The sequence below is a fragment of the Nannobrachium achirus genome (assembly GCF_963921795.1).
Source record: "Nannobrachium achirus genome assembly, chromosome: 20".
NCBI classification, from domain to species: Eukaryota; Metazoa; Chordata; class Actinopteri; order Myctophiformes; family Myctophidae; genus Nannobrachium; species Nannobrachium achirus.
Window position 1 is genome coordinate 12,027,659 of NC_137827.1, and position 26,469 is coordinate 12,054,127.

Here is a 26,469-nt window from a genome sequence, read left to right on the forward strand (position 1 = left end):
ATAGTTTCATCGTTTGACAGCACAATCATCAGTGTATTTTGGATTCATGTCAATTTGTGTTTTCAGGTATTTAACCATTTGAGCCGACATCCTTTCACTCTGTGCTTAGTCTGCTCTTTTTCCCCTCTACACCAAACTTCTTTGCCAAAATTAGCCGATCTACAAGCTCACAACGCCTCGCGCTGCGAGGCGTTGTGAGCTTTTGGCTACAGTTCTCAGAATATGGACACTAGGGTTCAAGGTGTTAATATAAAAAGGACTGGAAGATTTGGAGGACCCCCTGTAGTAACTCAGGGGTCCCGGACCCCCTGTTGAAGACCCTTGCTCTATATATCATTATTATTGGAATACATACCAGTATCTTTTGTTAAAAAAGAAAAGGTTATTTTTAACAAAAACATATCACTTACCCCTTTAATCAACGGCAGCTGAGTAAAAGCATTTTTTGCATCACTACATGCAGTAATGAAGGCACTCATCCGCTGAGAGGCCATCAATAGGGATGGGACGATATGAAAATGTCATATCATGATCATTGTGACAAAAGAAATCACGATTTACGATAATTATCGCGATAATCAAAATCCATTATCGATTCCTGGGGCGGAACATTTGCCAAAAAATAGCCGATCTACAAGCGTTGTGATTCTTTGGCAAAGACATTTGATAGCGAGTGAAAAAAAGACTGTATCAAGTATGTATATTATAAGTACCTTTTACCAATTATAGAGGGTTTAAGTGGTACCAGATATGCAGCTCGGCAAATAAAAGGTGAATTGATCCCAGTGCATGACGGAGGACGATATCACGATAATTAAATATCCACGAAATCTCCAGTGTTTTATCACGATAAACGATAAAGTCGCGTATCGTCCCATCCCTAATCACTACATGCAGTAACATAGGCACTTATCCGCTGAGAGGCTGAGAGATCAATCTCGCTCGCCTCTGCACAGTTCCAATCAACTCACTATGCGGTGAGCGTACTGATGGTGTTGTTGGCAATCAACACGAGAGCAGCAAATATAAATAAGCGATGTTTTACTGCCACGGGCGCTGTGATATTATGTGATATAATTATGTTTCAGCCCCCCCTCCCTCCTCCCCCCTGTCAAGTGCTCTGTGTGGTAGGGTTGTTGCTGGGAGACACATGCTGCTGGTGTAAACACAAGGTTGTCTATGGAAGGTTCAGGGATGAGTAATGCCTCTCAAATCAATCTATGATGAATTAATTAATCCTACATACATACTAGGGCATTAACGAAAAAGTCGACAAGTCGACTGAGTCGACTTCATTACACAAGTCGACTCCCACCAGAGAAAGTCGAAGTTGAAAAAAAAAATCCTTTGTATTTTTTTCTATCATTATTTTTGCTCCATGTGTGCGTCTGTACAGCATTCAAACAGTAGGATTGCTTATTGTCAAGGACGGAATGATCCAATATTACAGTGCTACATTACATTTGGTATAACATGGTTCTATTGTGAAAATAGCAGATCTACATGCTCACAACGCCTCGCATAGATCGGCTATTTACACAATTTCTGCCTCTATATGTTTGACAATTTGGACAATGTTTAATTTGTCATTTTAGAGGTATTAAAAAGTCCTTAAATTGGCATTTTAGAATATTTAGAATACTTAAACTTTATAAAATAATTGGGGGGTCGTGTGTGATGTGATGATGTCATCAAACGATAAAGTCGACTTCGACTCAACTTTTTACTGAGTCGAGTCGACTTGCAAAAATCACAAGTCGTTAATGCCCTGCTACATACTTCTCTGACCGACCCCGGGGTCCCCCGTTGGAGTCTATACTCGGCCCCCTTTATTGTTTCCTTTCTACACACCAAATCTCTTCGGCTAATATGGTCAATCTACAAGCTCACAATGCAACGTGTTGTGAGCTTGGAGATCTGCTATTTTCATCAAATGTGTGCTTTTTTTTACCTTTTCAGGTTGGTGAGGTTGAGAACTTAAAATTCTATTGTTGATTTTACAATTGCTGCTGGCTATTGAAGGGTCCTTGAGTTTGTGGTGCCATGGCATTGGTCCGACATTTCATTGTTCCTACTTCCTACATCCCATCAAGGAAGGTTAGGCAGGAACAGACAACACCCGGAAGTTGGCACACCATGGGACGCTGCCATGACACTTTTGGGTGGCGGAAGTGACGAAGTGCTCATAGACGCTAATGTTATTTTGGGTGGCACTTCCGCCACCCAAAGTGTCATGGCGGATGGCCATGGAGCCTAAAATGACGTTGGTGACTGTTCTTGCTGAGACCTTCTTTGCATCCCATTAGTCCGAATCTGGTGAATGTTAACCTGGTGAAAAGGAATCTATACCTAACCCTAACCTCAGTAAAACTATGCCTAAACCTAACCCAAACCTCAGTATAAGTATGCCTAAACCTAACCCTAAAACCTAACCCTAACCAAATTAGGTCTAATGAGATGTAGGATTTATGGGCTGTCCCCGAGTTTGTTCATAGAAAGAATGAAGTGTTGAATCTGTTGAATGGACTGAGGGGATAGTCCTGTTAATTTGACTTCACTTTTCTAAAACAAAGTGCCTCTATCTGGATTTCTAAAGGCTGCCTACTGTAGATGGGTGCCTACAGCTTGCAGCCCTCGTTTATGAACTAGTCTATTATTACTCAATGGTGCTAGGTCTTCTACGGGAAGTAATAGTGTTAATCTGTTGACTGTCTTGTCTGTAGTCCAACATAAGCAGTAGTCAAATTAAATCTTCAAAGTCGGTTCGTAGATGCAACATATCTATCATCTCAGAGGGTTTAACATCAGCATTCCAAGGTGAATTATGCATGACAAAAACAGAGACTGACTGGAAGCATACACGACATGTCTTGCTCCTTGCAATTACTGCTCTCCTCGAGTGATTGGGGACCAAGATGAACAAATCAATCAGAGCACAGGGCACTTGAGATGCAAGGGGATTTCAAAGTCAACGTGACAGAATGTTTTGTAATACAAAATCTACTGTAAAGGTAGTGACAGTGTGAGAATGATTTTCGGGGGGGAATGCCAATTAATGACAAATTAATGACAACAAAAGGACAAACCTTGCATCTGTTCCCAGGGGAAGCTAAAAACTACACTAGACTATTCCTTTCATAGCTATGTCCTCAATCCTAAAAGAGGCACCACAGAGCCAATACAAATAGCGGGATGCGCCTTTGCATGAAATGAATGGGGAGTTTTGGTCAAAACAGATACTGATGGATAGATAGATCAGAGCAGTGGTTCTCAACCTGTGGGTCGGGACCCCCAGGGGGGTTCCCAAATTATTTTGGGGGTCCCCAGATGATTAACTTAATGTGCTACATTGTTTTCTCTCGCAACATAAACAAACCAACAAAGTTTGTCAAATATTTAGGCAGAAATTGTGAAAATAGACACGGTTCTATTGTGAAAATAGCTGATCTACATGCTCACAACGCCTCGCAACGCGGGAGACCTTGTGAGCATGTAGATCAGCTATTTTCACAATAGAACCGTGTTGTGTTATACAAAATGTAATGCCTCAACTCTTAGTGCTCGTCGGGGTGGAGGGTCCCCAGTTAAAATATGATTATTCTGGGGGTTGCGGCCTGAAAAGGTTGAGAACCACTGGATTAGAGAAGGATGACTTGGTACTTGTTGGGGTGTGTAGACTAGTAGAGATGAGAACCCCACCTGTTCAGAGTCTTTTCCATTAGGAGAGCTGCACGGCTGGTCATCCTCCCAGGGCAGCTTGTTCTTCCCTTTGCCAGCACTGACAATCCTCCTGGGCAGTGGAATGGCATCGGTCAGTGAACCTAGACTGCCGTAGCCGTGCAGCCGATCAGTGTCTGGCTCATTTCTGTGATTTCTGCCACTGTTTCTGCCACTGTTTATCCACCCTCCGTTGAGTACCCAGTCCAGGTCGGCTCCAGAGCCAAACTGTGGCGAGCACTGCTGTCCCGGCTTGGGCACCACCAGGGCATATTCCACCAGCCCCTCGGAGGAGAGCTTTGGAAGAACATGCCTTGCTCGTCTCGCTTGCACAGCCGCCATCAGACCCTCTGCGTCCTCGTTGAGCTCCACCATGTCCACAGCCTTGATCAGAGGCTGCTTTTTCCCCATGTCAAGGCAATAGTCGAACACGGCAAACAGCTCGAGGGCCGCATGGCGAACCTTCCTTTTGCCGTCTGCCAAATAGGGTGCCACCTCGAAGCAGAGGTCAGGGATGTTGAAGTCACCCCGGGGATGGGTGAGCATAGCTGCCGTGATGACGTTGAGAACGTCCTCTCGGACCCTGGAGTTTTTGTGTCTCAAATGTCCAACGACGAGATCCAGCACCTTCTGGGGGCCTACGATTCTCATCAGCTGTCGAAACACATTCATGTATTCATGCCTGGTGACAGTGTGGGTGTCCCCAAGGGACTTCAGAGCTACGACAGTTATCTGCTTGAAATATTTGTCCACGTCTGAATCCAGCTTTTGAATGAGGACATTTATAACCTGTAAAGTGCCGTACAATACTTTGAAATTGCTGTCGTCCAGAAGCTGGTGGAGAAAACGTATGAACTCGTCGATACTGTTGGACGGCACCGACTTCAGGTCCAAGTCGCAGAGGATGTCTTTCAGCTCTTCCACCCCATTCGTTCGGTTCTGGTAGTTCTTCAGGTCCAGAAGCTGCTCGTGTAACTCCTGGGAGATCAACCCAAGTATCATCATTGAGTCCAATAATAGTCAAGATGTGCTGGTCAGAGCTGGGAAATCATTCAACAAGTGTTTAAACCATCACAGTCCATTTAAAAAAATCCTATGACAGAGAACGCTCCGTGTCGGTCGGAACCCTGAGTGGAATGGCGATTTGTTCCAGCATAACATCAGACCCCCAGACGTTTAAAAGGCGTACCGTCGTCAACGCGGTGTGTAAACAAGTTGTACTGACATTGTTGGACTCGCAGATCATGCACGCACCACGGACTGTTTTATGTCCAGGTTGTGCGTCGGAACAACAACAACAACAACAAGAACAGTCGCAGCAGCAACCCGACCACTTGTGGCTGTCGGCGTTGCTCGCGGAATGGCTGAGAATTCTGAAATAGCCCTGCTTCGACGGCGGTGAAGAAGAAGAAGGAGGCTTCTCTCCACTCCTCCTCTTCATCTGCATGGCGTCAATAACATTTTCACTCCACTAAAACGTTACGGTACCGGATTACCTTCTCCTCCAGCAGCCCATCGTCATGGCCCAAAGGGAGCCATGGTTTAACGCAGAGTCCAGATGCCCACCGGGACATTCTTCTCGTGGGGACATGGGGAGATATGGTCCAGGTTCGGGTGGGTGTTTCGGAGGCTCCTCTGACTCTGTCTGGTGTCGACTGTCTGTCTACACGGCCGCTCCGCTCCGTTCTGTGGAGCCCACACAGGCACACACACACACACACACACACACACACACACACACACACACACACACACACCGAGACAGGCAGCAAAATGGCGAATACATGTCGCAAACTGACCGCTGCCATGGTGACGCGACTTCAACTCTCTCGAGAGTCGAGATGCGGAGCGAGAGTGTGTATTTTTATAACCATGATATAAACACAAGAATAAATTATATATATATATATATATATATATATATATATATATATATATATATATATATATATATATATATTGTCACTCACACACAAACATATTTTTATTAGTTTGTTATTATATTATTATTATTATTATAGGTAGTGCATATATTTTCAAACGTTAATAGTGGCTTTTAAAAAAAGCTCAGTTGCACAGGACTGGAGTATTTGATAGATGTACCCAACATTATGTCCCTTTAGCCTATTTTAAAATCTACTCATCTTCAATTCATTATTCTCTCGAACAGAGGGTGGGTCAGGGTGGATCATTGCACATGCATGCCTACCAGTCCCAGCCCTGAAGGGCCCAAGAGCTCAGGGGGGCCCTAAGCCAGAGTCTTTGTCTGAATTGCCGTTGTTATTAACTTTGCATTTCTTGTCAAAGGGGTTAGTCATTCATGTCAAATACAGAGCCCCAAAAGTCCCACTGAAGAACTTAAGGAATAGTTACTTTGTATAGCCTATATTTCACAAGAAAGAAACCACGATGATGTCTTTTAAATGCATATAGTCTATATCTATCCTGACAGTTTATCTAGGACTGCAAACAGCAGGTAAAAAACAGCATTAGAAACTATAAGGTTGAAATGCAGGTGTGTTAACCAACCAAACCCCAGCATCTTTATTGTGGTTATAGGCCTATTTGAATATTTGAACCAGAGGGTAGCAGGGGTCTTCTCATACAACTCCTGCTGCTGTCATTAGGATGGTCGACAACAACTGTTCCCATGCAGGTCTATTTCCACTACACCAGGGGTCTTCAACAGGGGGTCCGGGACCCCTAGGGGGTCCTCAGAGTTACAACAGGGGGTCCTCCAAATCTCCTTTTTTATATTAATATTTAATTACACTTGAACCCTATAGCATCCATATTCTGCGAACTTTAGACAAAAAATCACACCTTGTGAACTGAGTGGTGGTCAAATAAAAATAGTCGTGTGTGTCTACAGTGTGTGTGTGTGTGTGTGTGTGTGTGTGTGTGTGTGTGTGTGTGTGTGTGTGTGTGTGTGTGTGTGTGTGTGAGAGAGAGAGAGAGAGAGAGAGAGAGAGAGTGTTGAGTCTGCCTGCTCAATAGCGCCCCTCCTTTAACGTGTGTGGTCAGGAGAGGTATGACAGGCCAGGCGACAGACATACATACAGACACGGCATCGTGAAACCTGATTACAGGAGTGGCGGTGAGACCACCACTCAAAAATGGCAGATCTACAAGCTGCTGCGAGGCGTTGTGAGCTGGGGGTGCCTGCTTCATCATCTCTCTCTCAACTAAGGGGCCCAAAACAATTCAAAACAACGACATAACATTTAACACTCAACATAATGCAAAGAATTCACACACAAGTTGACACAACATAACATTTAATGCCCAACATATACAATTAGCTTTGAGCTAACACTTACTGTAGGACTTTACACGAAAAAACACTCAACAATCCCTGCATACCCTTCCTCCCTCGTAATCTTCTTTGCAGGGTCTTTCATCTTCAGCATATGTCTTTATATGACCATTTGGCATCTCTGGGTAAGAGAGGTGTCCAACTGTCCAAGATCACACCTCAGGAGGCCTCTGCCCCCACAGACCAGACCAGCCCAGCCCAGGAGGTCTGATGTCATGATCTGGAATGCTGTTTTTCAGCTTGAATATTCTTCAATAAATGTGTCCCAATTTGGCTGGGAGCCAGTCATTGGATTTTTATTCATTTTCATTTTTTCATTTCATTTGAAAGCTGGGGATCATAGCTACAAAATGATATATTGGTTGTGGAGATTGACCCAACAGTTTTGAAGATATGGCTTATAGAATGATGCCATGCTGAAATACTACTTTTGAGATATTCAAGTTCTAAATAAATTTCTAACCTGCAAATGACCTGACGATCTCTCACATTAATTAAAAAAAAGTCTTATTTACATGCAGAGTTAAGCTCTGGCGTTTAAGTGAAATGTAGCCTGACATTTATGAAATGCTTTAGTGGCTTTATCACATTTTAGTGAGAAAAAAAAAAAAAGTATTTTCAGTCCCTGTCTAAAGCTGTACTTTCCGAGATGACTGGCTCTCAGACTGAGAGCCCAATCTCACTGAGAGTCTCAGTGAGATTGGGACACAAATTGTCAACACTTTAGCCTGGATATTCATATTTTCTATGGTGAAAATAAAAGATCATCAAACTCACAACGCAGTGTCGATTGGCTATTTTCAGCGAAAGCTTTCCGCACAATAACAGAAAACAGAAGATACACTAGAGTAGAGCCCTGAGCCACTTAAAAACTATAGGGATTTATATGTTCTGGTGTCTCACATTTTGTTTTATAATAAAACGGAGGATCAATATGGTTTCTTATCTTATATATATCTTAGACCAAAGGGACATCCTTGTGTTTTGGGGGAGATACACAGGGACTTTTGAGGCCATTAGGCTGGGGCAGTGAGTCACTCTGCTACACATGCTGCAGTCTACAGTGTAAACACTCTCTGCTACAACTAAAAGTCTGGTAATCAAAAGAGTAAAAATATACTTCAAGTAGGCCTACCTAAAGTAAAAGTACTCCTTATGCAGGACTCAAGTGAAGAGAAACAGAGGACGGCCAAAAAACACCAAGCAGACACTAAGATGCACCTGGTCGACGTTAGAAAAGAACGCCAGTGGAGGTCCTTTAATTGTCAACAGCCTATACCCCAGTAGGGATGCAGAATGTGCTGTTTCACAAGTTATGAAAGTCTTTTGACAAGTCTGTGTCCAGGGACCCTTTGTCTCATAATCCGCCTATATGACAGAGTGGCTGTTTATTTATATCTTTTTTTTAACATTTAATATAGGCCAGTAAGACATCCTAAGGGCGAGAAGCAACTGTCAGGGTGCGCAGAACTAACTTATTGCTCTATTACACTTATTGCCCTATTACTACATTATTACACTATTACACTTACTGCCCTATCACACTAACACACCATTATACTTATTAAACTATTACACTATGACAGTTATTTCACTATGACACTTATTGCCCTATTACACTATTTGGTCATAAGGTGTCATTAGCCTAAAGGAGTAGTTCACCCCCAATAAAAAAAAGAAAATACAATAATAATGGGTGTATAAATAGATAATAAATGTATACACCCTATGGCCCATGAAGATTGGAGAATTTGTTTTTCTACTCCACTACATCTCGGATCCAAATATTTTACTGTTACTCCATTACATTTATTTGAGAACTTATAGTTACTTTGTGATTATTATTACAAAACATGCATTAACCGCTCCAACCCCAGCAGACCTACAAGCTTACAATGTGTCGCAACGCAACGCATTGTGAGCTTGTAGATCTTCTTTTTTCAAAAGATTTGTATACATTTTGAACTTGTGAAATGGGACATTCTGCGCTGTTAAAGGAGTAGTTCACCCCCAAATTACTTTTTTTCTATTAGGCCTACTCACGCCATGGAGACTTGAGTTCAATAATATTTTTTTAGCTTTTTGTCGCATTCCTAAGACAATAATTTGGTTTACAATAAATTTCCCCCAATTGATTCCAGACGGGGACCCAAATGCATTTGGATCCCCATCCGGAATCAATGGGGGTAAATTTATTACAGGCCTAATCATTTTATTTTTTAAATGTTATCTTAGGAATGCGCCAAAAAATAATACTTTTGTACTTTTATTTTGAATACTGGACTTTTACTAGTAACTGAGTATTTCTTCATTGCAGTAATGATACTTTGACAGACTGGCTAACTGGATGTAACGGATGATCATTACCCATATTATTAATCTATCTATCAAGCAGGGTTATGTCCCCCAGGACTTCAAATTAGCTAAGGTAACCCCCCTGCACAAAAAAGGCAGTAAACTTGACCCTGGCAACTACAGGCCAATCTCAATCCTTAGTTCCATCTCTAAGGTAATGGAAAAAAATGTCTATGAACAGGTGGCTAAATATCTTGAAGAGAATAAACTGATCTACGAGTTCCAGTCTGGCTTCAGAGAGTCCCATTCCACAGATACATGCCTCATCTATTTGAATGATTACATCAAACGTGAAATTCACGATGGCAAATATTGCGGCATGGTCATGCTGGACCTCCAGAAGGCATTTGACACCGTCGATCATTCTATTCTGATTGAAAAACTCAAAGCTATTGGTCTTGATAGCACAGCAGTGAGATGGATGCACTCTTACTTGGTGGGGAGGGAACAGATGGTGGAAGTCAACGGAACCCTGTCCCCCCCCCTCCCAGTAAACTGTGGAGTACCTCAAGGGAGTATACTAGGACCACTGTTGTTCTTAATATACGTAAACGACATGTCATCTGCTTGTGACTGCAATCTGTTTCTGTTCGCGGATGACTCGGCTCTCCTAGTCTCCGGCAGAGACTTATTGCAGGTTGAAAAGGCCCTTAACTGTGAACTTAACAAGATCTGCACCTGGCTCAATGACAACAGACTCTCAATTCACCTAGGCAAAACTGAATGTATCCTCTTTGGATCTAGTCAGAAACTTAGCCTAGTTGAGAACTTCACAATTAAAGTAGGTGACACTGTGATAGAAAGAAAAAACTACATCTGCTACCTGGGTTGCATCCTGGAGGCTAACCTATCCAGTGAAAAAATGACCACCAAGGTAATCAATAAAGTCAACCAACGAATTCGCTTCTTGCAAAGGGTTGCCCCGCTGATCAATACTAAATCCCGAAAGACACTAGTGACTAGGAGGAGCTCTTATTGGGCCCCTCATTGATTACAGAGTCCTTGTCAGGTATCGCGACGCCCCAGCCGCCTTAAAGTTAAAGCTTCAAACAGCCCAAAACAAACTAATTAGGGTTGTGCTTGGTCTCCCTCCTCTGACCCACCTTACCGATCATCACCACGAAAGCGTGGGATGGCTCAAAGTAGCTGACAGAGTACAGCATCTTGCAATGGGCCTGGTGTAGAAGATACACTACACCTCCAAGATTCCCATGTACCTGACAAACTACTTCTTAAAGGTCAAGGATGTTCACGACCACAACACCAGAGGCAGCTCCACTAATCATCATCAACGTAGATTTAACACTAAACAAGGCTCTAACTCGTTCTCCTGCTACACCATCAACATGTGGAACGCCCTTCCTCAAGCCCTAAAGGAGAGCAAATCCCTAGCCTCCTTCAAAATTGGTATGAAAAGTCACCTTCAGACAGCTGCTACCCGTGACTTGTAAATAGACTAAGCCCCCATGCCCCCCCCTTTTTTATTATTCTTTTTTCTGCCTTTGTATTTGATGTTATGCTTTTGAAACTGATATTATCCTAGATAAAGTACTATGTTCTATCCGTCTGTCTTTCAATGTTATATGAGATACTTAAAGTGTGGTTCCTGTGGAAATAAGCTTCGGCTTTCTAGGATCTCCCTTTAGTTGACCTTGTACCAGTGATTTGTACTGTCATGAAACTGTACTTTTTTCTATTGCAAACTTCTAATAAATTCTTCAATCAATCAAAAAAATGTAAAGTCAGCCAGCCTGTGTGATCAAGAAGATCATAGGAACTCTTATTGTGAAAGCAGCAGGAAGTGGTAAGTGTGTCTCACGGAGCAGCAGCAGATCCTCACAACATCTCTGCTGCTGAGGCTCCTCCACTGCAACTCCATCTTGACAGCAGCGCCAACATCACACAGCGCAACAATTCACAGGTTTGTGTTTTTCTTCCCTCCTTGCAGAAGGCAGATCGTTTTGATTTATGCATTTTTACAGCTTAATCCCGCCGATACAGACACGCTTTGTGCGTCTGGGCAGCCTCGTTTTAACGTCACTAATGTGGAACAGACAGACAGTGTTGCTGGGGTTTAGCAGCCCATGTACTGTTTATTTTTAGCAGCCCTGAAACCTCCTCCTGCACTGACTGCAGCGGTACAACGCATTGGAGAGACAAGCAGGGCCTCCGTCTACTTACTGGAGTGATCCAATAATATAGCGATCGTTACTGTAAACATGCAGACTGTCTTGTTGTGCGCCAGGCTTTATAACGCCTCGTTCGATCATTTTGGGTTTAGTTTATTTATTTTTATTTGTACGGCTGGCTTTCTCCAAAAAAAAGCACAGCAACTGCTAACGTAATTGTTTAACATCATCATCATCAGTCTGTTAATATTGTGGAGTTTTGATCATCCAGGAGGAACATGTTACCTTTCCTCCAACAAGGCCTCAAAAAAGCTTATTCATTTTCTCTCCATCGCGCCAGGTTGGTGCTTGTCTAAGAAAAAGAGCAAGAACATAAAGATAAAGCTATATCGTTGATAGCTTGTAGATCTGTTCTTTTTTTTGGATGCCGTCGTACTGCGAAGTATAACTCGGTCTTCAGACTCAGCAGCATCCTAGGTCAATGTAGTATTATTGTGTCATTCTGATTATGATGATGATGATTTGTCAGAATTAAAAACATAGACATACTTTTATTTTGTATTTATATGCCTCCATTTGAAAATGTACCTGACTGTCTAGAAGAAAGGGATGTCAAAGTGTTGTTGTGTGTAGCCTGGTGTGGTGTTTTAAGTCAACATTGAATTAATGACAGACTATTAGTAACTTAATTAATCTCAGGGCACATTATGTCTGCCTACTAGGCATGCTACAGTTGGTATGATCAGTTTGTTTGGAGTTCTGAATTGTTAATTGAAACTACTGTTATAAAAACGGTGCATTTATATAGCACCTTTTATCCAAGGTGCTTTACAGAGATTGTGCATTACATTGCATTACGTTATTAAGGATGTCCACAATGACAACACCATAAGGCAGTGCCACAGATCACGTTCAACCCAGAGTCAACTCAAAGAAAGGGTCAAACTCGTTCTTCTGCTATACCACAAAAATGTTGAATGCCTTACTGACTAGATCTACTGCATAGTACTGTGTTCTATTCGTCTGTCATTCAATGTTATATGAGATACTTTAATGGTTTCTTGTGGAAATAAGCTTAGTCTTTTCTAGGATCTCCTTTTAGTAGACCTTGTACCAGTGAACTGTACCGTCATGAAACTGTACCTTTTTCTATGCAAACTTCTAATAAAGTCTTCAATCAATCAATCAATCAATTCACCCATTCACACACACATTCATACACTGATGGCGGAGGAAACCATGCAAGGCACCAACCTGCTCACCGGGAGCAACTAGGGGTTCAGAGTCTTGCTCAAGGACTCTTCGACACTAACCCTGGGGGAGCCCGGGATCGAACTGGGAACCATCCGTGTTCTAATGACGGTTTCTCTACCCCTGAGCCACTACCGGCCGTTATAATCTAAATTACAATTAACCTTGAGCTTTCATTTAATTGCGATTAACGATTTAATTGTGTTTTTGTCGTTGACGAGTACATTTCTGTTTGGCCTCTAGGCTTTGAAGTTGCACATGGCAGATATGACACATATTCTAAATATACAAAGGAATGACAGACTGACAACTTTATAGTACTTAAAAAAAGAACATTGATGGTGGAAATAGCCGATCTACAAGCTCACAACGCGATTGTAGATCTGCTATTTCCACTATTTTTGAAAATGTTTGAAACTATGAGCATTTTTCAACATGGACACGATTATGAAGAAATAATTGCGATTATGTCAAATAATTGCGATTGGACTATGTAATAATTGTAACAGCCTTAAGGCCCTTTCTCACTGGGCGCGATAACTATAAAAAATATCGTTTTTCAATTGAAGTGGATGGTAGCGTCCACACCACAACGATAAAGCCGCCATAATTGATGTGAACGCCGTCGCCGACATATCGTTATCGCGCCCGGTGGGAAAGGTCCTTTAGAGTGTATGGTTTTTGATCAGAGTTGTGGAAGTGGTACCGATGGTGATCTGTGGATTTGGTCCTACTGTTCTTCTCTTCTCAGATGGACCAGCAGGCTCAGTCCTATATGCTTGCCAGTCTGACCTCCTGTTCTTCTCTCCTCAGATGGACCAGCAGGCTCAGTCCTATATGCTTGGCAGTCTGACCTCCTGTTCTTCTCTCCTCAGATGGACCAGCAGGCTCAGTCCTATATGCTTGCCAGTCTGACCCCTCCTGTTCTTCTCTTCTCAGATGGACCAGCAGGCTCAGTCCTATATGCTTGCCAGTCTGACCTCCTGTTCTTCTCTTCTCAGATGGACCAGCAGGCTCAGTCCTATATGCTTGCCAGTCTGACCTCCTGTTCTTCTCTTCTCAGATGGACCAGCAGGCTCAGTCCTATATGCTTGCCAGTCTGACCTCCTGTTCTTCTCTTCTCAGATGGACCAGCAGGCTCAGTCCTATATGCTTGCCAGTCTGACCTCCTGTTCTTCTCTCCTCAGATGGACCAGCAGGCTCAGTCCTATATGCTTGCCAGTCTGACCTCCTGTTCTTCTCTCCTCAGATGGACCAGCAGGCTCAGTCCTATATGCTTGCCAGTCTGACCTCCTGTTCTTCTCTTCTCAGATGGACCAGCAGGCTCAGTCCTATATGCTTGCCAGTCTGACCTCCTGTTCTTCTCTCCTCAGATGGACCAGCAGGCTCAGTCCTATATGCTTGCCAGTCTGACCTCCTGTTCTTCTCTTCTCAGATGGACCAGCAGGCTCAGTCCTATATGCTTGCCAGTCTGACCTCCTGTTCTTCTCTTCTCAGATGGACCAGCAGGCTCAGTCCTATATGCTTGCCAGTCTGACCTCCTGTTCTTCTCTCCTCAGATGGACCAGCAGGCTCAGTCCTATATGCTTGCCAGTCTGACCCGGCCTCACTCTGAGCAGCTGTTGCAAGGCCTGCAACTCCTACGGCAGGACCATGAGCTGTGTGACATTGTTCTGCGCGTGGGCGACTCCAAGATCCACGCTCACAAAGTGGTGCTGGCCAGTATCAGCCCCTACTTCAAGGCCATGTTCACGGGCAACCTGTCAGAGAAGGAGACCTCAGAGGTGGAGTTCCAGTGCGTAGACGAGGCAGCTCTACAGGTACGTTTCCAAGGCTTTTGTTTTTCAAAGTATATATAAATTATATATTTTTAATTGTAGAATTGTTTTTAACACTACGGTATGTTGGCAATGGTTCTGAAACGTTTTCATTTCAAGGACCCTAAATTCATCTGTATTTGGCCGCAGACCCCCCCATCTCATTCTGTTTTGTGGAATATTTCAGGCTTACAACTGGTCGATAATATTGAGGGACTAAATGGCAAGACTTTTTTTTGTTGCGGGCAGGAGCGACGGTCAGAAATGTATTAGCAGGCGGTCAGAAATGAAATCATTCCGGGCACGGGCGGGCATGGTCAGAAATCCAACGGGAGCAGGCAGCAGCGGGATTAAAGGACAACTCCGCCCTAAATCACTTCTAGGCTCATTTTCCTACTTATATATTGATCCAAATGGGGTCTATTAGGCAGAAATGCCCCTGTTGTCCAATTTACACTATTTTTTGTGGTCAAAAGTGTTTTTATTTTTCATGAATGTGGTACTAGTTGTCATTACAAACACATCCATGTCATCGTTGTCCCACACAAGCCATCACACTCAGCCATCAACAGATGTTATAATTTTATGTGTTTTGCCAAGCCCTGTAAAAGATTCCCTGTGATAGTGTGATTGGCCAGTACATTGACTCTGATTGGCACTTGTGCCGAATGCTCACCCCAAAACATTATTTATGATATTGTGGTGGCTTGTGTGGGACAAACAAGACATGGATGTGTTTGTAAAAAAAAACACAACAAATAATGTAAAAGCGATAGGCTTATAGGATCCACACTAAGCTACAGTATGAGGGCTGCTGAGTTCTGCTGGGGAAATTGGACAACAGCGGCATTTCTGCCTAATAGACCCCATGAACAGTCTTTTGGGATCACTATACACTACAGTAAGTAGGAAAATGAGCCTAGAAGTGATTTAGGGCGGAGTTGTCCTTTAAGAAAACAGTCCCGCAGGGGGCTCTAACCTGGGGGTCCCCAGACGCCATTTTGAGAACCACTGTACCAGAGTACCAGAGTTCAATATATATTAATATATAACTAGCACATCTGCAGTGGTTGGAGGTGGGCTCCCTACTCATTGAGAAATCTAGACCCAGTTGTTGCGTACTGCGTAGGACACCTACATGGTTCACAATGCAGTGTCTGACATAAATGCTTTTTCCTACTTACCCCGCAGGGAAAAGTACTTCAACTTGCCCCATCAAAATGTCTACTTGCCCTGTACTGCCTAGGGCAGTAGTGCGACCCTGATATATACTCTACTTCTCAAATCCATTGCCTGTGGATTGTGTGTGAAACACTACAGAACATCATTATCTATTTAAATCGTAGTTTTGCTATTACTTCTCCTCTGCTGGGAGAAGGAGACAACAGCCGTTGAACGTAGGGATTGTAGCTTTTACATCTTACTTCTGAATCGTTTTCTGTCAAATCTTTTTCAAACTCTTACCTCTTCCGTCCGCAGGCCATCGTGGAGTACGCCTACACCGGCACAGTCTTCATCTCCCAAGAGACGGTGGAATCGCTGCTACCAGCCGCCAACCTGCTCCAGGTCAAGCTGGTGCTCAAAGAGTGCTGCTCCTTCCTGGAGAGCCAGCTGGACGCCGGGAACTGCATCGGCATCTCTCGCTTCGCCGAGACCTACGGCTGCCACGACCTGTGTCTGGCCGCCACCAAGTTCATCTGTCAGAACTTTGAGGAGGTGTGCCAGACGGAGGAGTTCTTTGAGCTCACAAGGGCGGAGCTGGACGAAATCGTGTCCAACGACTGCCTGAAGGTCGTCACCGAGGAGACAGTGTTTTACGCGCTCGAGTCCTGGATCAAGTACGACGTGACGGAGAGGCAGCAGCACCTGGCTCAGCTGCTGCACTGCGTGCGCCTGCCTCTCCTGAGCGTCAAGTTCCTCACGCGCCTCTACGAAGCCAACCACCTCATACGCGACGACCACGCGTGCAAGCACCTGCTCAACGAGGCGCTCAAATACCATTTTATGCCTGAGCACCGGCTCTCCTACCAGACGGTGCTGTCCACGCGACCGCGGTGTGCCCCCAAGATGCTGCTCGCAGTCGGAGGCAAGGCCGGCCTGTTTGCCACTCTAGAAAGGTAATCTTGACTATGTTTCAGGTAATCGCTCAAATCAACTTCTCCGACTACCTAAATCACTGCCAACAAAGTTCCTTAATCCTTATATCATCCAGTAGTCAGGGAATATTATCAGAATACCTGTCAAAGCTGGGAATAAATTCCTTAATCCTTACCAAGCGATTTCTTCACCAATGTGTTCGTAAAGGTGTTTAGTAACATATCTAACAAAGTTTGAAATTCAAAATCCCTAGGAGAATCTTTGACAGCTAGGGTAACTTTGGGTCTCACTTACTATAAGCTATACCATAAAGGAAAAAATACTCCCAAAAGATCTGTGAAAAGTGATGACTCATCACTAAACCATCGTATTGTGGAGTCCATTTTTAGCCCAAGGATTTTTTTTCCCCCGTGCAAAACAAATGCTTGCTATGGATTCAGAATAATTAAAAACACATAGTTAGACCCCTCACATCCCACTTAAAGCAGGTTTTTTGGGAGTCTTTTTTTCCTTTATATTATAGTGTATAGAAAGTGAATGAGACCCAAAGTTAACCTACAGTAGCTGTCAAAGATTCTCCTAGGGATTTTGAATTTCAAACTTTGTTAGATATGTTACTAGACACCTTTACGAACACATTGGTGAAGAGATTGTTTGGTAAGGAATTTATTCCCAGCTTGTATTAATATCCCCCGACTACAGTGAGAGAAGGTTATTAATATACATTTAACGGTTGTTTTCTGTCCGTCTTGCAGCATGGAAATGTATTTCCCTCAGACGGACTCGTGGATAGGACTGGCCCCGCTCAGCGTGCCGCGGTACGAGTTCGGAGTAGCAGTGCTGGACCAGAAGGTGTACGTGGTGGGAGGCATCGCCACGCACATGAGACAGGGCATCAGCTACCGGAGGCACGAGAGCACGGTGGAGAGCTGGGACCCCGAGAGCAACACCTGGTCCTCGGTGGAGCGCATGGCCGAGTGTCGCAGCACCCTCGGGGTGGTGGTCCTAGCCGGGGAACTGTACGCCCTGGGGGGCTATGACGGCCAGTACTACCTCCAGTCGGTGGAGAAATACGTGCCCAAGATGAAGGAGTGGCAGCCCGTGGCGCCCATGACAAAGTCCCGTAGCTGCTTTGCCACCGCTGTGCTGGATGGCATGGTGTATGCTATCGGAGGGTACGGCCCTGCACACATGAACAGGTACTATTGCTAATATGAACGCTTAGGCTATTGGTTATGGAAATGGCTGGCACTTGCTCGCTGCTAGTTTCACACGTGTTACACGTGCTTTGTATAGCTTTATGGATGAGAAATGGCAAGGTATGGGCTGGATTAACTACTGAATTTCTCCTGTGGGATCAGTAAAGGTCCATCTTGATAGCCTTGCGTCTGACATTGTGCCCCGTCTGAACGATTTACGGGGGAGAGACTTTTGTGCGAGCGTGCACCGTGATCGCGACGCATGCTCGCAGGGTGTGTGTGTGTCTGTGCCAGTGACTGCTTCCACACAGAACTGCGACCAGAAACATGTAATCAACATTAACAGCTTGGTGAAATCAGTGCGCGTGTGTGTGTGTTTGCATGCCTGGTGTGTGAACTTACTGAAATGTAATCGTTTCAACTGCTGCGCGGAATGGATGTTTGTTAGACCCACCCCCACCCCCTGCGCTCATTGGAGAAGCCACAATTTCGGATCGGTAAACTGGCGATTCATTTACTCAACACCAGACCAGAGAATCGGTCCACTCTGAGAGTGGGCGGGGTCTATGGGCTGGAACCAGGCTACCATCTTGATTTATCTTATAGGAAATTTAGGAAAATCGTAGATCCTAAGATTCCAGTTGATCCGTGATCGGCAATCGGAGCATCTCTACCTGAAAGTCATGTACGATCAAAGCAAACCGATAACCTTTCTTTGTTCCTATAGATGACATTTCACATCAATAACTGCTGGATATATTTATAGTTCACCTTCACATTTTTACATTCACATCCCCTCACATCCCCCCCCCCCCCCGCCTCTGATGTAAACCCTAAAGCAGCTTTCAGACGGGAGGCGGTCGACACGTCCTAGTAATTCATTTTCATCGAGAGGCGGGAGAGTATTTTCTAAAAAAGTGTATTCTAAAAAAAAAACAGTAATAGTAGGGCTGTCACAATTATTACATAATCGTCTAATCGCAATTATTTGACATAATCGTGATTATTTTTCATAATCGTCATAATCGTTTCCATGTTAAAAAATGTTCATATATTTTTGAAAAAGTAAAAAATAGTGGAAATAGCAGATCTACAAGCTCACAACGCGTCGCGATGCGACGCGTTGTGAGCTTGTAGATCGGCTATTTCCAATGTCTAAAGTTGTCAAATATGTCAGTAATTTCTTTGTATATTTAGGTTATGTGTGTCATATTATCTGCCATGTGCAACTTCAAAGCCTAAAAGCCAAGCAGAAATGTAAAACACAATTACAGGTAAATCGTTAATCGCAATTATTTGAGTGACAATTAATCGACATGTAAAATGTCATAATCGTGTCAGCCCTAAGTAATAGTGGAAATTGCCGATCTACAAGTTCAAAACATGCCTACATTTGCTGGTTGTCTTAAGATATCTGCACTGTAAATTCCTGACACTGCTTTGTTCCACCTACATTACATTGTTCATTCATTTATCTCCGAGAGGGAACAAATGGAACCAACATAATTCTCTGCGGTAAACAAACACTCTGGCACCAATCAAGATAAACCAGTTCAGCGGTTGTCCTAAGATGTCTGCACCATCAATTCCTTGTTGCACCTACTGCACATTACATTGTTTATTACCAAATTATTCCCAAAGTTTTTGAAAATGAAGATTTTTGAGAGGCATTTTTGAGAGACATGAAAACGATTATGACAATTATGCAAAAAGAATCGCGTAAAGTTGCTATTAGGTGATTATGTAATAATTGGGACTGGCCTATGGAAACCTAAAGCTTGATTTATTGCGTGCCAGAAATAACCGATCTACAGTATAAGCTCACAACGAGCTGCGTCGTACGAGTATGAACTAGAAGCAGTGCTCTTCCGAGCACAGGTCTCCACCAGGCCACACAAATCGGCCTGTTATAGCGCCACCATGAGGCTGATTTAAAAAATGTGGGGCAGAGGTTCTGAATTAGCATCCAGGGAGTGTGTGTGCTCAGTTTGGCAGCGATCGGGCCAACGGCGCCGGAGATTAGCTGGTAACAAGCAGGCCACACAAATCAGCCTGTTATAGCGCCACCATGAGGCTGATTTGAAAAATGTGGGGCAGAGGTTCTAGATTGGCATCCAGGGAGTGTGTGTGCTCAGTTTGGCAGCGATCGGGCCAACGGTGACTGAGATTAGCTGTTCACAAACTGCGAGGACGCACGCACGGACGGACGCACGGACGCACGGACGGACGGACGGACGGACGGACGGACGGAGGGGAAAACATACTCTCCCTCAGCCTTCGGCTGGTGGAGACAATAAACATGAAACATTTAAACACAGACAGTTGCCTGGATGAAGGTTTTCCTATTTGCTCAATGCTGCTGTGTAGAGATTTCACCAGAGAGCCATGTCTCTGTTGTTGTGAGTCTCCTTGACTCCCCAAACCCCTCAAGAGAATGTGTTACTTTGGACCTAAAATCTTTGGGGGATTTTATTTCCACCCCTTCTTCTTTCCCCAGCAGATTATATGCCATTAGATACTGTTGAGGCAATTCCCAAATTGCCAGTTTTCCACCAGTCGTGTTGAAGGTGTCTAATCCCATTAAAAACCCATTTAGAACGGGTACACATTAAATGCCACAATAAATAATGGTTAAAGTGGTTAAAATCAAAAGCGACAAAGACGCGTTGCAAATGTTCTTTTCTTGCGATTCCATCTGTCGCAGCTCTCTTCTCAGCAGAATGTGGTGCCATTACACACAAAGTTCTTTACATGCAAATTGTCAGAGATGTTGCTTTTTGCATCAAATCCTTCCTTGCGTAGCCTCCATTCCAGAGTTACCCCAGATTAGTTTTTGAGTTGTAAAGGCTAATCTCACGGACTAGTCTCGCTAGCCACACTTAAACAGATTTAAAAAATCACACCCGTGTGAACTGAGCGGTGGTTTACCCATTGGAGATACAAAGTTTCTCCCGACAGTGACGATATTTACACCCCTGTATTATGTTTGTGTGCCCATGGATTCTTGGGACATGAAAAGTGTGCCCAATTGCAGAAAAAAGGTTGAGAAACACTGCAGGCAATATTAGGCACGGGTGCCAGCATTGGCACAGGGAAGGGTGATCACTGGCATAAGTGTGAGGGAGATTTATTTTTATTTTTATTTTATTGGATATTAAAAAAAGGATTTTGTCTGTTAAATTAAGTCCCTTACATCTGTATTAGAGGTCTTCGGACCTGCCCGAGATCCGAAATTACCCGCGATCCGAACCGCCCCGAGCCGGGTAACGGGGCCGTTTTCGAGCTTTTACCGCGGGGCGGGCCGGGGCCGGGGCCGTCTGCCCCGGTTCCCCGGGTATCTCCTGTTACCCGAGTGGAGCCGAGACAGGCCGAGATTGAAGTGAAAGCGAACGCAACAACTGCACCAAATAGATAACGCCACACGATGGCACTAAAGATGCAGCATGTAATCTGTTGCATTGGTTGTGAGAACTGACTCACTCAGTCACAACAACACTGACTGTATCAGTTGGATTGTTATTATTATCAAAGATATTAACGTAACGTTTTGGTTAACGGTTTACAATGGAGTTGTCATTGCGTGTTGTCATGCTCTGCAGAGCAAAATGGACACTCAAAGCAGAAAGATATAATGAACAACACATGCGACAGAAAACGATAGCATTAGCATTGGCTAGCCAATGAAGAAGGAATAAAAACATGGATTTATTTGTATTTACAAACTGTCCGCATTGACTTACTGGTCTGGGAAAAGATCATCTTTTGGCGAGAGGCACAGCGCCGCTGACAGCAACAGCAGCACCGTGGCGACGTTAGGTAAGAAATATGTCTGATACAACTCTTAATATAATAACGTTGGCATTCTTTCATTTCGGGGCGACAGGTTCGGGTCTCGGATCTCCCGTTCTGCTCGGGTTTCGGATCCAATTTTTCTAATAACAGGCGGGGCCGTTCGGATCGGATCCATCACGTCTCGGGGCTGATCGGGTAACGGTTCTCAAATTCCAAATGATAGACGGGGCCATATGGGTCCGGGTCCATTTCCCCCGGGTCCTTTTGGGTTCGGGTAGTTCAAATTGGACCCGTGAAGACCTCTAATCTGTATGCAAATTACATCCTGCACATAATTCCACATTCGTTCAAACTCCGAAATCTGAGGGAGTCTGGGAGATTGGTGGGTTATTTCTAGAGTTTAATGATAGTAAAATATTTAGAAGGAAGAAAAGATGGTAATGTGGACGGGCGAAATATTACATTTTTATGTGGTGTCATAATCAAACTTGATGTTGACATGGCACACTGACTATCAAGAAAATAAAAACATGGCACTTCATGTTAAAAAGGTTGCCGACCCCTGGGCTATGTTCACACACTAGCCATCTAAAAAAAAAAGAGGAAAAGAATGACATTTTAACTTTTTTTTTCGATACGGATAGTATCGGAAAAGCTGCCGCGATACTGCTTAAAATGTTGGTATCGGCGAGTATGCTAGTCCATGCCATTTTGATGCCACGGAAATTATCACATGATATTTCACGTACAGTCATAATTGTATTGCTTCAGCTGATGTTGAACAACCTTTTTATACTTTTAAGCCCTTTGCACACAGGACAGTTGCGTTTTTTTCGTTTGCGGCATGAATAAAACGCATTGGATTTGGTGTGCAAGGCTGTGCGGAATCGGCGCTGCGGATCCAAAAAGGAGTCATAAAAAGGAGTGATGAGTTTTTTACCGCATGCGACAAGACGCACGAATCGAACTGGTTTCGATCAAGAAAAAAACGCACGGCGGCAGCCACTCGTCGCACGGCTAATTCTGAGCCGGTGTGCATGAGGTCATAGAGAATCATTGTTTTCTTTTCAAAAAATTATATTGTCCGTTTTATCCGTGCGGTTAAACGCGCCTGTGTGCAAAGGGCTTTACTGTATGTATTTACTTTTACAGTGTGTGCAGAGAACTCAGAGAAGGTTGAGAGAGGATTGGCCTCCGCCTGATAACGCTATATCAAACAGAAATACAATAATGAGAAGCCACTAGTCCGAGTTAATGTGTGAGCACTGAGCAGTCTGGTCTTGATCACGTTGATCTGCCCTATTGTAAACCCACCCACATTTGCCCAGGACCCAAACTAGTGAAAACAGGCAGATCTACAAGCCCACAACGCGTCGCTTTGTGCCGTGTTGTGGGCTTGCAGATCGGCTATTTTCACCATTTCTTAATAGTTTTTATTTATGGAATTTCTTAGATTTGTTTAATGAAAAGGGATTTTTACTGGGAACCAGTAAAACCAGTGCTCTAAACCAAGGGTTTTCTAAGTGGGTGACGGCCGGGGCACCCTGGGGTGCCGTGACGGCAGTCCAGGGGTGCCGTGAGATAATTTAATAATAGTTGGAATTTATTTGGACACTTAAAAATATATTTAGTGTCATTTTAAACTTGAAATACAATTTTATTTTCAGTCAGTTCTAACCAAAATGTCTATTATCTCAACATTTTCCTTGCAACATAATCGCTAAAATATGCTATAAATATAAGGTGCTGGGAGTGAAAATTATGAATGTAATGTAGGGGCGCCTCGGATGAAAGATGCATTTCATTTTTATTATTATTATTTTTTTTTAAGATTTGTTTTTGGGCTTTTTTTTATGCCTTTATTGATAGGACAGTAGACTGACAGGAAATGGGGAGAAAGATGGGGAATGACATGCGGCAAAGGTCGTCCGGATCGGGAATCGAACCGGCGACGCCAGCAGGCATCATAGCCTGGTATGTGGTATGCGCCTTGACCACCAGGCCAGCGGGCGCCCCCAGAAAGATGCATTTCTAGGGGTGCCTTGAGCCCAAAAGGTTTGGGAACCCCTGCTCTAAACTGTGACTGTGTCTGTTCTGTGCAGCGTGGAGCGGTATGACCCCAGCAAGGATGCCTGGGAAATGGTAGCCCCCATGGCAGATAAGAGGATCAACTTCGGCGTGGGGGTCATGCTGGGCTTCATCTTCGTGGTGGGCGGGCACAACGGCGTGTCCCACCTGTCCAGCATCGAGCGGTTCGATCCCCACCAGAACCAGTGGACGGCCTGTCGGCCCATGAACGAACCACGGACCGGTGAGTTGAGACCACTTTGTTATCGGACAAGGAACAGGCTACTCCAATGCAGCAAAACTGAAGGAAAAAGGAGTAACCGACCATTTAGACCAGTGGTCCTCAAAGTGGGGTCCAGGGACTGTGGGTTCCTTTTGGGTTTCCCATTTGGTTTCATTTGTATACCGTCAGAGTTAAGTGTTGACCTTGACATTTTAAAGTTTGAGAACTACTGATTTAGATCAAAATACAGGTTTAAATTAAATTCTGCAATGAATCTCTGTATTAACAATTCAACAGGATTTTTTTATAAGGCTCCCTCATTGTATTATGATATATGTACGATATCTCTGAAAAGACATATCGTGGAGACATTGTATCGTCTCAACGATATTTATCACCATATCGCCCACCCCTATCATGGGATGGGACGATAAGCGATATTACCGCTTATCGTGATAAAAAACACTAGTGGAGATATAATTTATCGTGATATCGTCCTCCGTCAAGCACTGGGATCAATTCATCTTTTATTTGCCGAGCTGCATATCCGGTACCACTTAAACCCTCTACAATTGGCAAAAGGTACTTATAATATACATCCTCCATACAGTCTCTTTTCACTCTCTATCAAATGTCTTTGCCAAAAAAAATTACTGATCTACAAGCTCACAACGCGCGATTTTTTGTTGTTCCGGCCCAGGATAATGGATTTCGATTATATCGTAAATCGCGATTTCTTTTGTCACAATCATCGTGATATGCAATTTTCATATGGTCCCATCCCCACCCCTACATCACGGCTGTGTCTCTCCCTCCCCCCCCAGGTGTGGGCTCTGCCATGGTGGATAACTACCTCTATGTGGTGGGGGGCCACTCGGGCTCGTCCTACCTGAACACTGTCCAGCGCTACGACCCCATCACGGACACGTGGCTGGACTCCAGCGGCATGATGTACTGCCGCTGTAACTTTGGCCTGACCGCCCTTTGACCCATGGCCCGGCCGCCGGCCAGGACTTAAGGAGGCTGTGTGAGGGAAAAGGTCGAAAAGAGAGAGAGAAGGCTTCTCTTTTCTTTGTTTTTCCTTTTCGTTTCTTTGTTATAATCCCCCTTCCTCGCGTTCATCCTCCGACCACGGTGGGGGGGGCTGAGGAGGCCACGTCGACGCGAATCCCGGAGGGATGGATGGAGGGGAGGGCGGCGGGCGGCCACAGCAGGGACGTGCTGGGCCCCTGATTCAGCCCGGGAAAAAGAGTTGGAGAGGCCCTAATTTTTTTTTTTTTTTTCGTCGTTGTCGGGTGGAAACCTTGTGTGTCCAAAACCGTTTGTTTTGTATTTATCATTTAATCTTTTTTTAATTTAAACTAGTGAAAACAGCCGATCTACAAGCACACAACGCCTCGCATCGCGAGGCGTTGTGTGCTTGTAGATCTGCTGTTTTCACTACTTTGGTGCAACAGCCTTGTATGATGAAGCAGGGCTTTGCTTTGCGAAAAAATGTATACATTTGAAACTTGTATATACGAGGTTTCTGCCCGACAGTGACAATGTTGTTGGCCGACATTTTATTTTTATTTATTTTTTCCTAATGGCCGGCCTGGACCGGCCGGGAATGAACCGGCCGTTCGGGAGTTGTCCCGCTTTTCCCAATGGCCAGCACGTCCCTGGGCCACGGCGAAGGCTGGAGAAAACGCAGAGAAGCTGTGTCTGTCTTTAGACGAGAGAGAGGAAGATGGGGGATGTCTTGTCGTCTCGGCGTCCGACACGACGAGACGATAATGTTGCTGCTGCTGCTGTTGTTGGACCACAGTGAGGACTCTGAGCCATTTACCAGAGAGGATTGTGGGAGAAATCCTGTCACTTTTCTTTGTTTTCGTCCTTGTCGTCGTCTCGTTTGTACACTATATATTTTGCTGTGTGTGTGTGTTCATACCATTAATTCCGCTAACTTCTCTCCACTCTCGTTTTTGTTTTCCATGTCACAAGCCGAGCGCGTTCCCAATTCTGTCGAAATTTGCCATTTTTGCTCGTGTTTGTAAGACGACGGTGGTCGATGGCCAAGTTGGTGTGAATGTCTTCTCTGTATGCTGGAGAATATGATGTGCATGGCCCATAAAAAGGTTGGTTTGTTCTGTTGCGTGTGTGTGTGTGTGTGGGTGGGGGGGGGGGGGGGAAGCTTGGTGATTAATTTGCACACTTGAGTTAGAGATGTCCGCATCCACACCAGTGCTTCACATAAAAAAAAAGAGAGAAAAAACGGAATCTTTATATTTACTTAAAAAGGGCTGCCTTTTTTCTCTTGTAAATAGTCTAAACGAAATATATAGATATGAATATTATCCTCTAGTGCATTGCCTGTAAATGTTCTTTCTGCACTAGGTCACTAGTTATGGTGTGTGCGTGCGTGCGTGTGTGTATGCGTATGGAATTTGATCCAAGCATCTACAGAGAGAGTAAATGACTAACCCAGCTGAATTGTCTCTTCGTCAACCTTGGAATCATTCAAAGC

At 44.2% G+C, this 26,469-nt stretch overlaps 2 protein-coding genes across 2 annotated transcripts in view; one reads left to right on the top strand and one right to left on the bottom strand.

The window, feature by feature from the left end:
• The window catches only part of togaram1 (TOG array regulator of axonemal microtubules 1), a 47,688-nt gene extending 42,319 nt beyond the window's left edge, over nt 1-5,369 (bottom strand). The window contains exon 1 of the mRNA XM_080750832.1: nt 3,700-5,369. Coding sequence (XP_080606958.1) covers nt 3,700-4,722 — 1,023 coding nt within the window. The 5' untranslated portion in view covers nt 4,723-5,369. The remainder of the gene's footprint in view (nt 1-3,699) is intronic.
• Nucleotides 5,370-14,327: 8,958 nt separating this feature from the next.
• klhl28 (kelch like family member 28) lies at nt 14,328-24,951 on the top strand (the record flags this gene model as incomplete). The annotated part of the gene is made up of 5 exons (XM_080750674.1): nt 14,328-14,588; nt 16,065-16,702; nt 17,438-17,881; nt 23,776-23,984; nt 24,788-24,951. 5 exons carry the CDS (start codon nt 14,328-14,330, stop codon nt 24,949-24,951), a joined length of 1,716 nt encoding a protein of 571 aa, XP_080606800.1.
• Between the last annotated feature and the right edge of the window lie 1,518 nt (nt 24,952-26,469).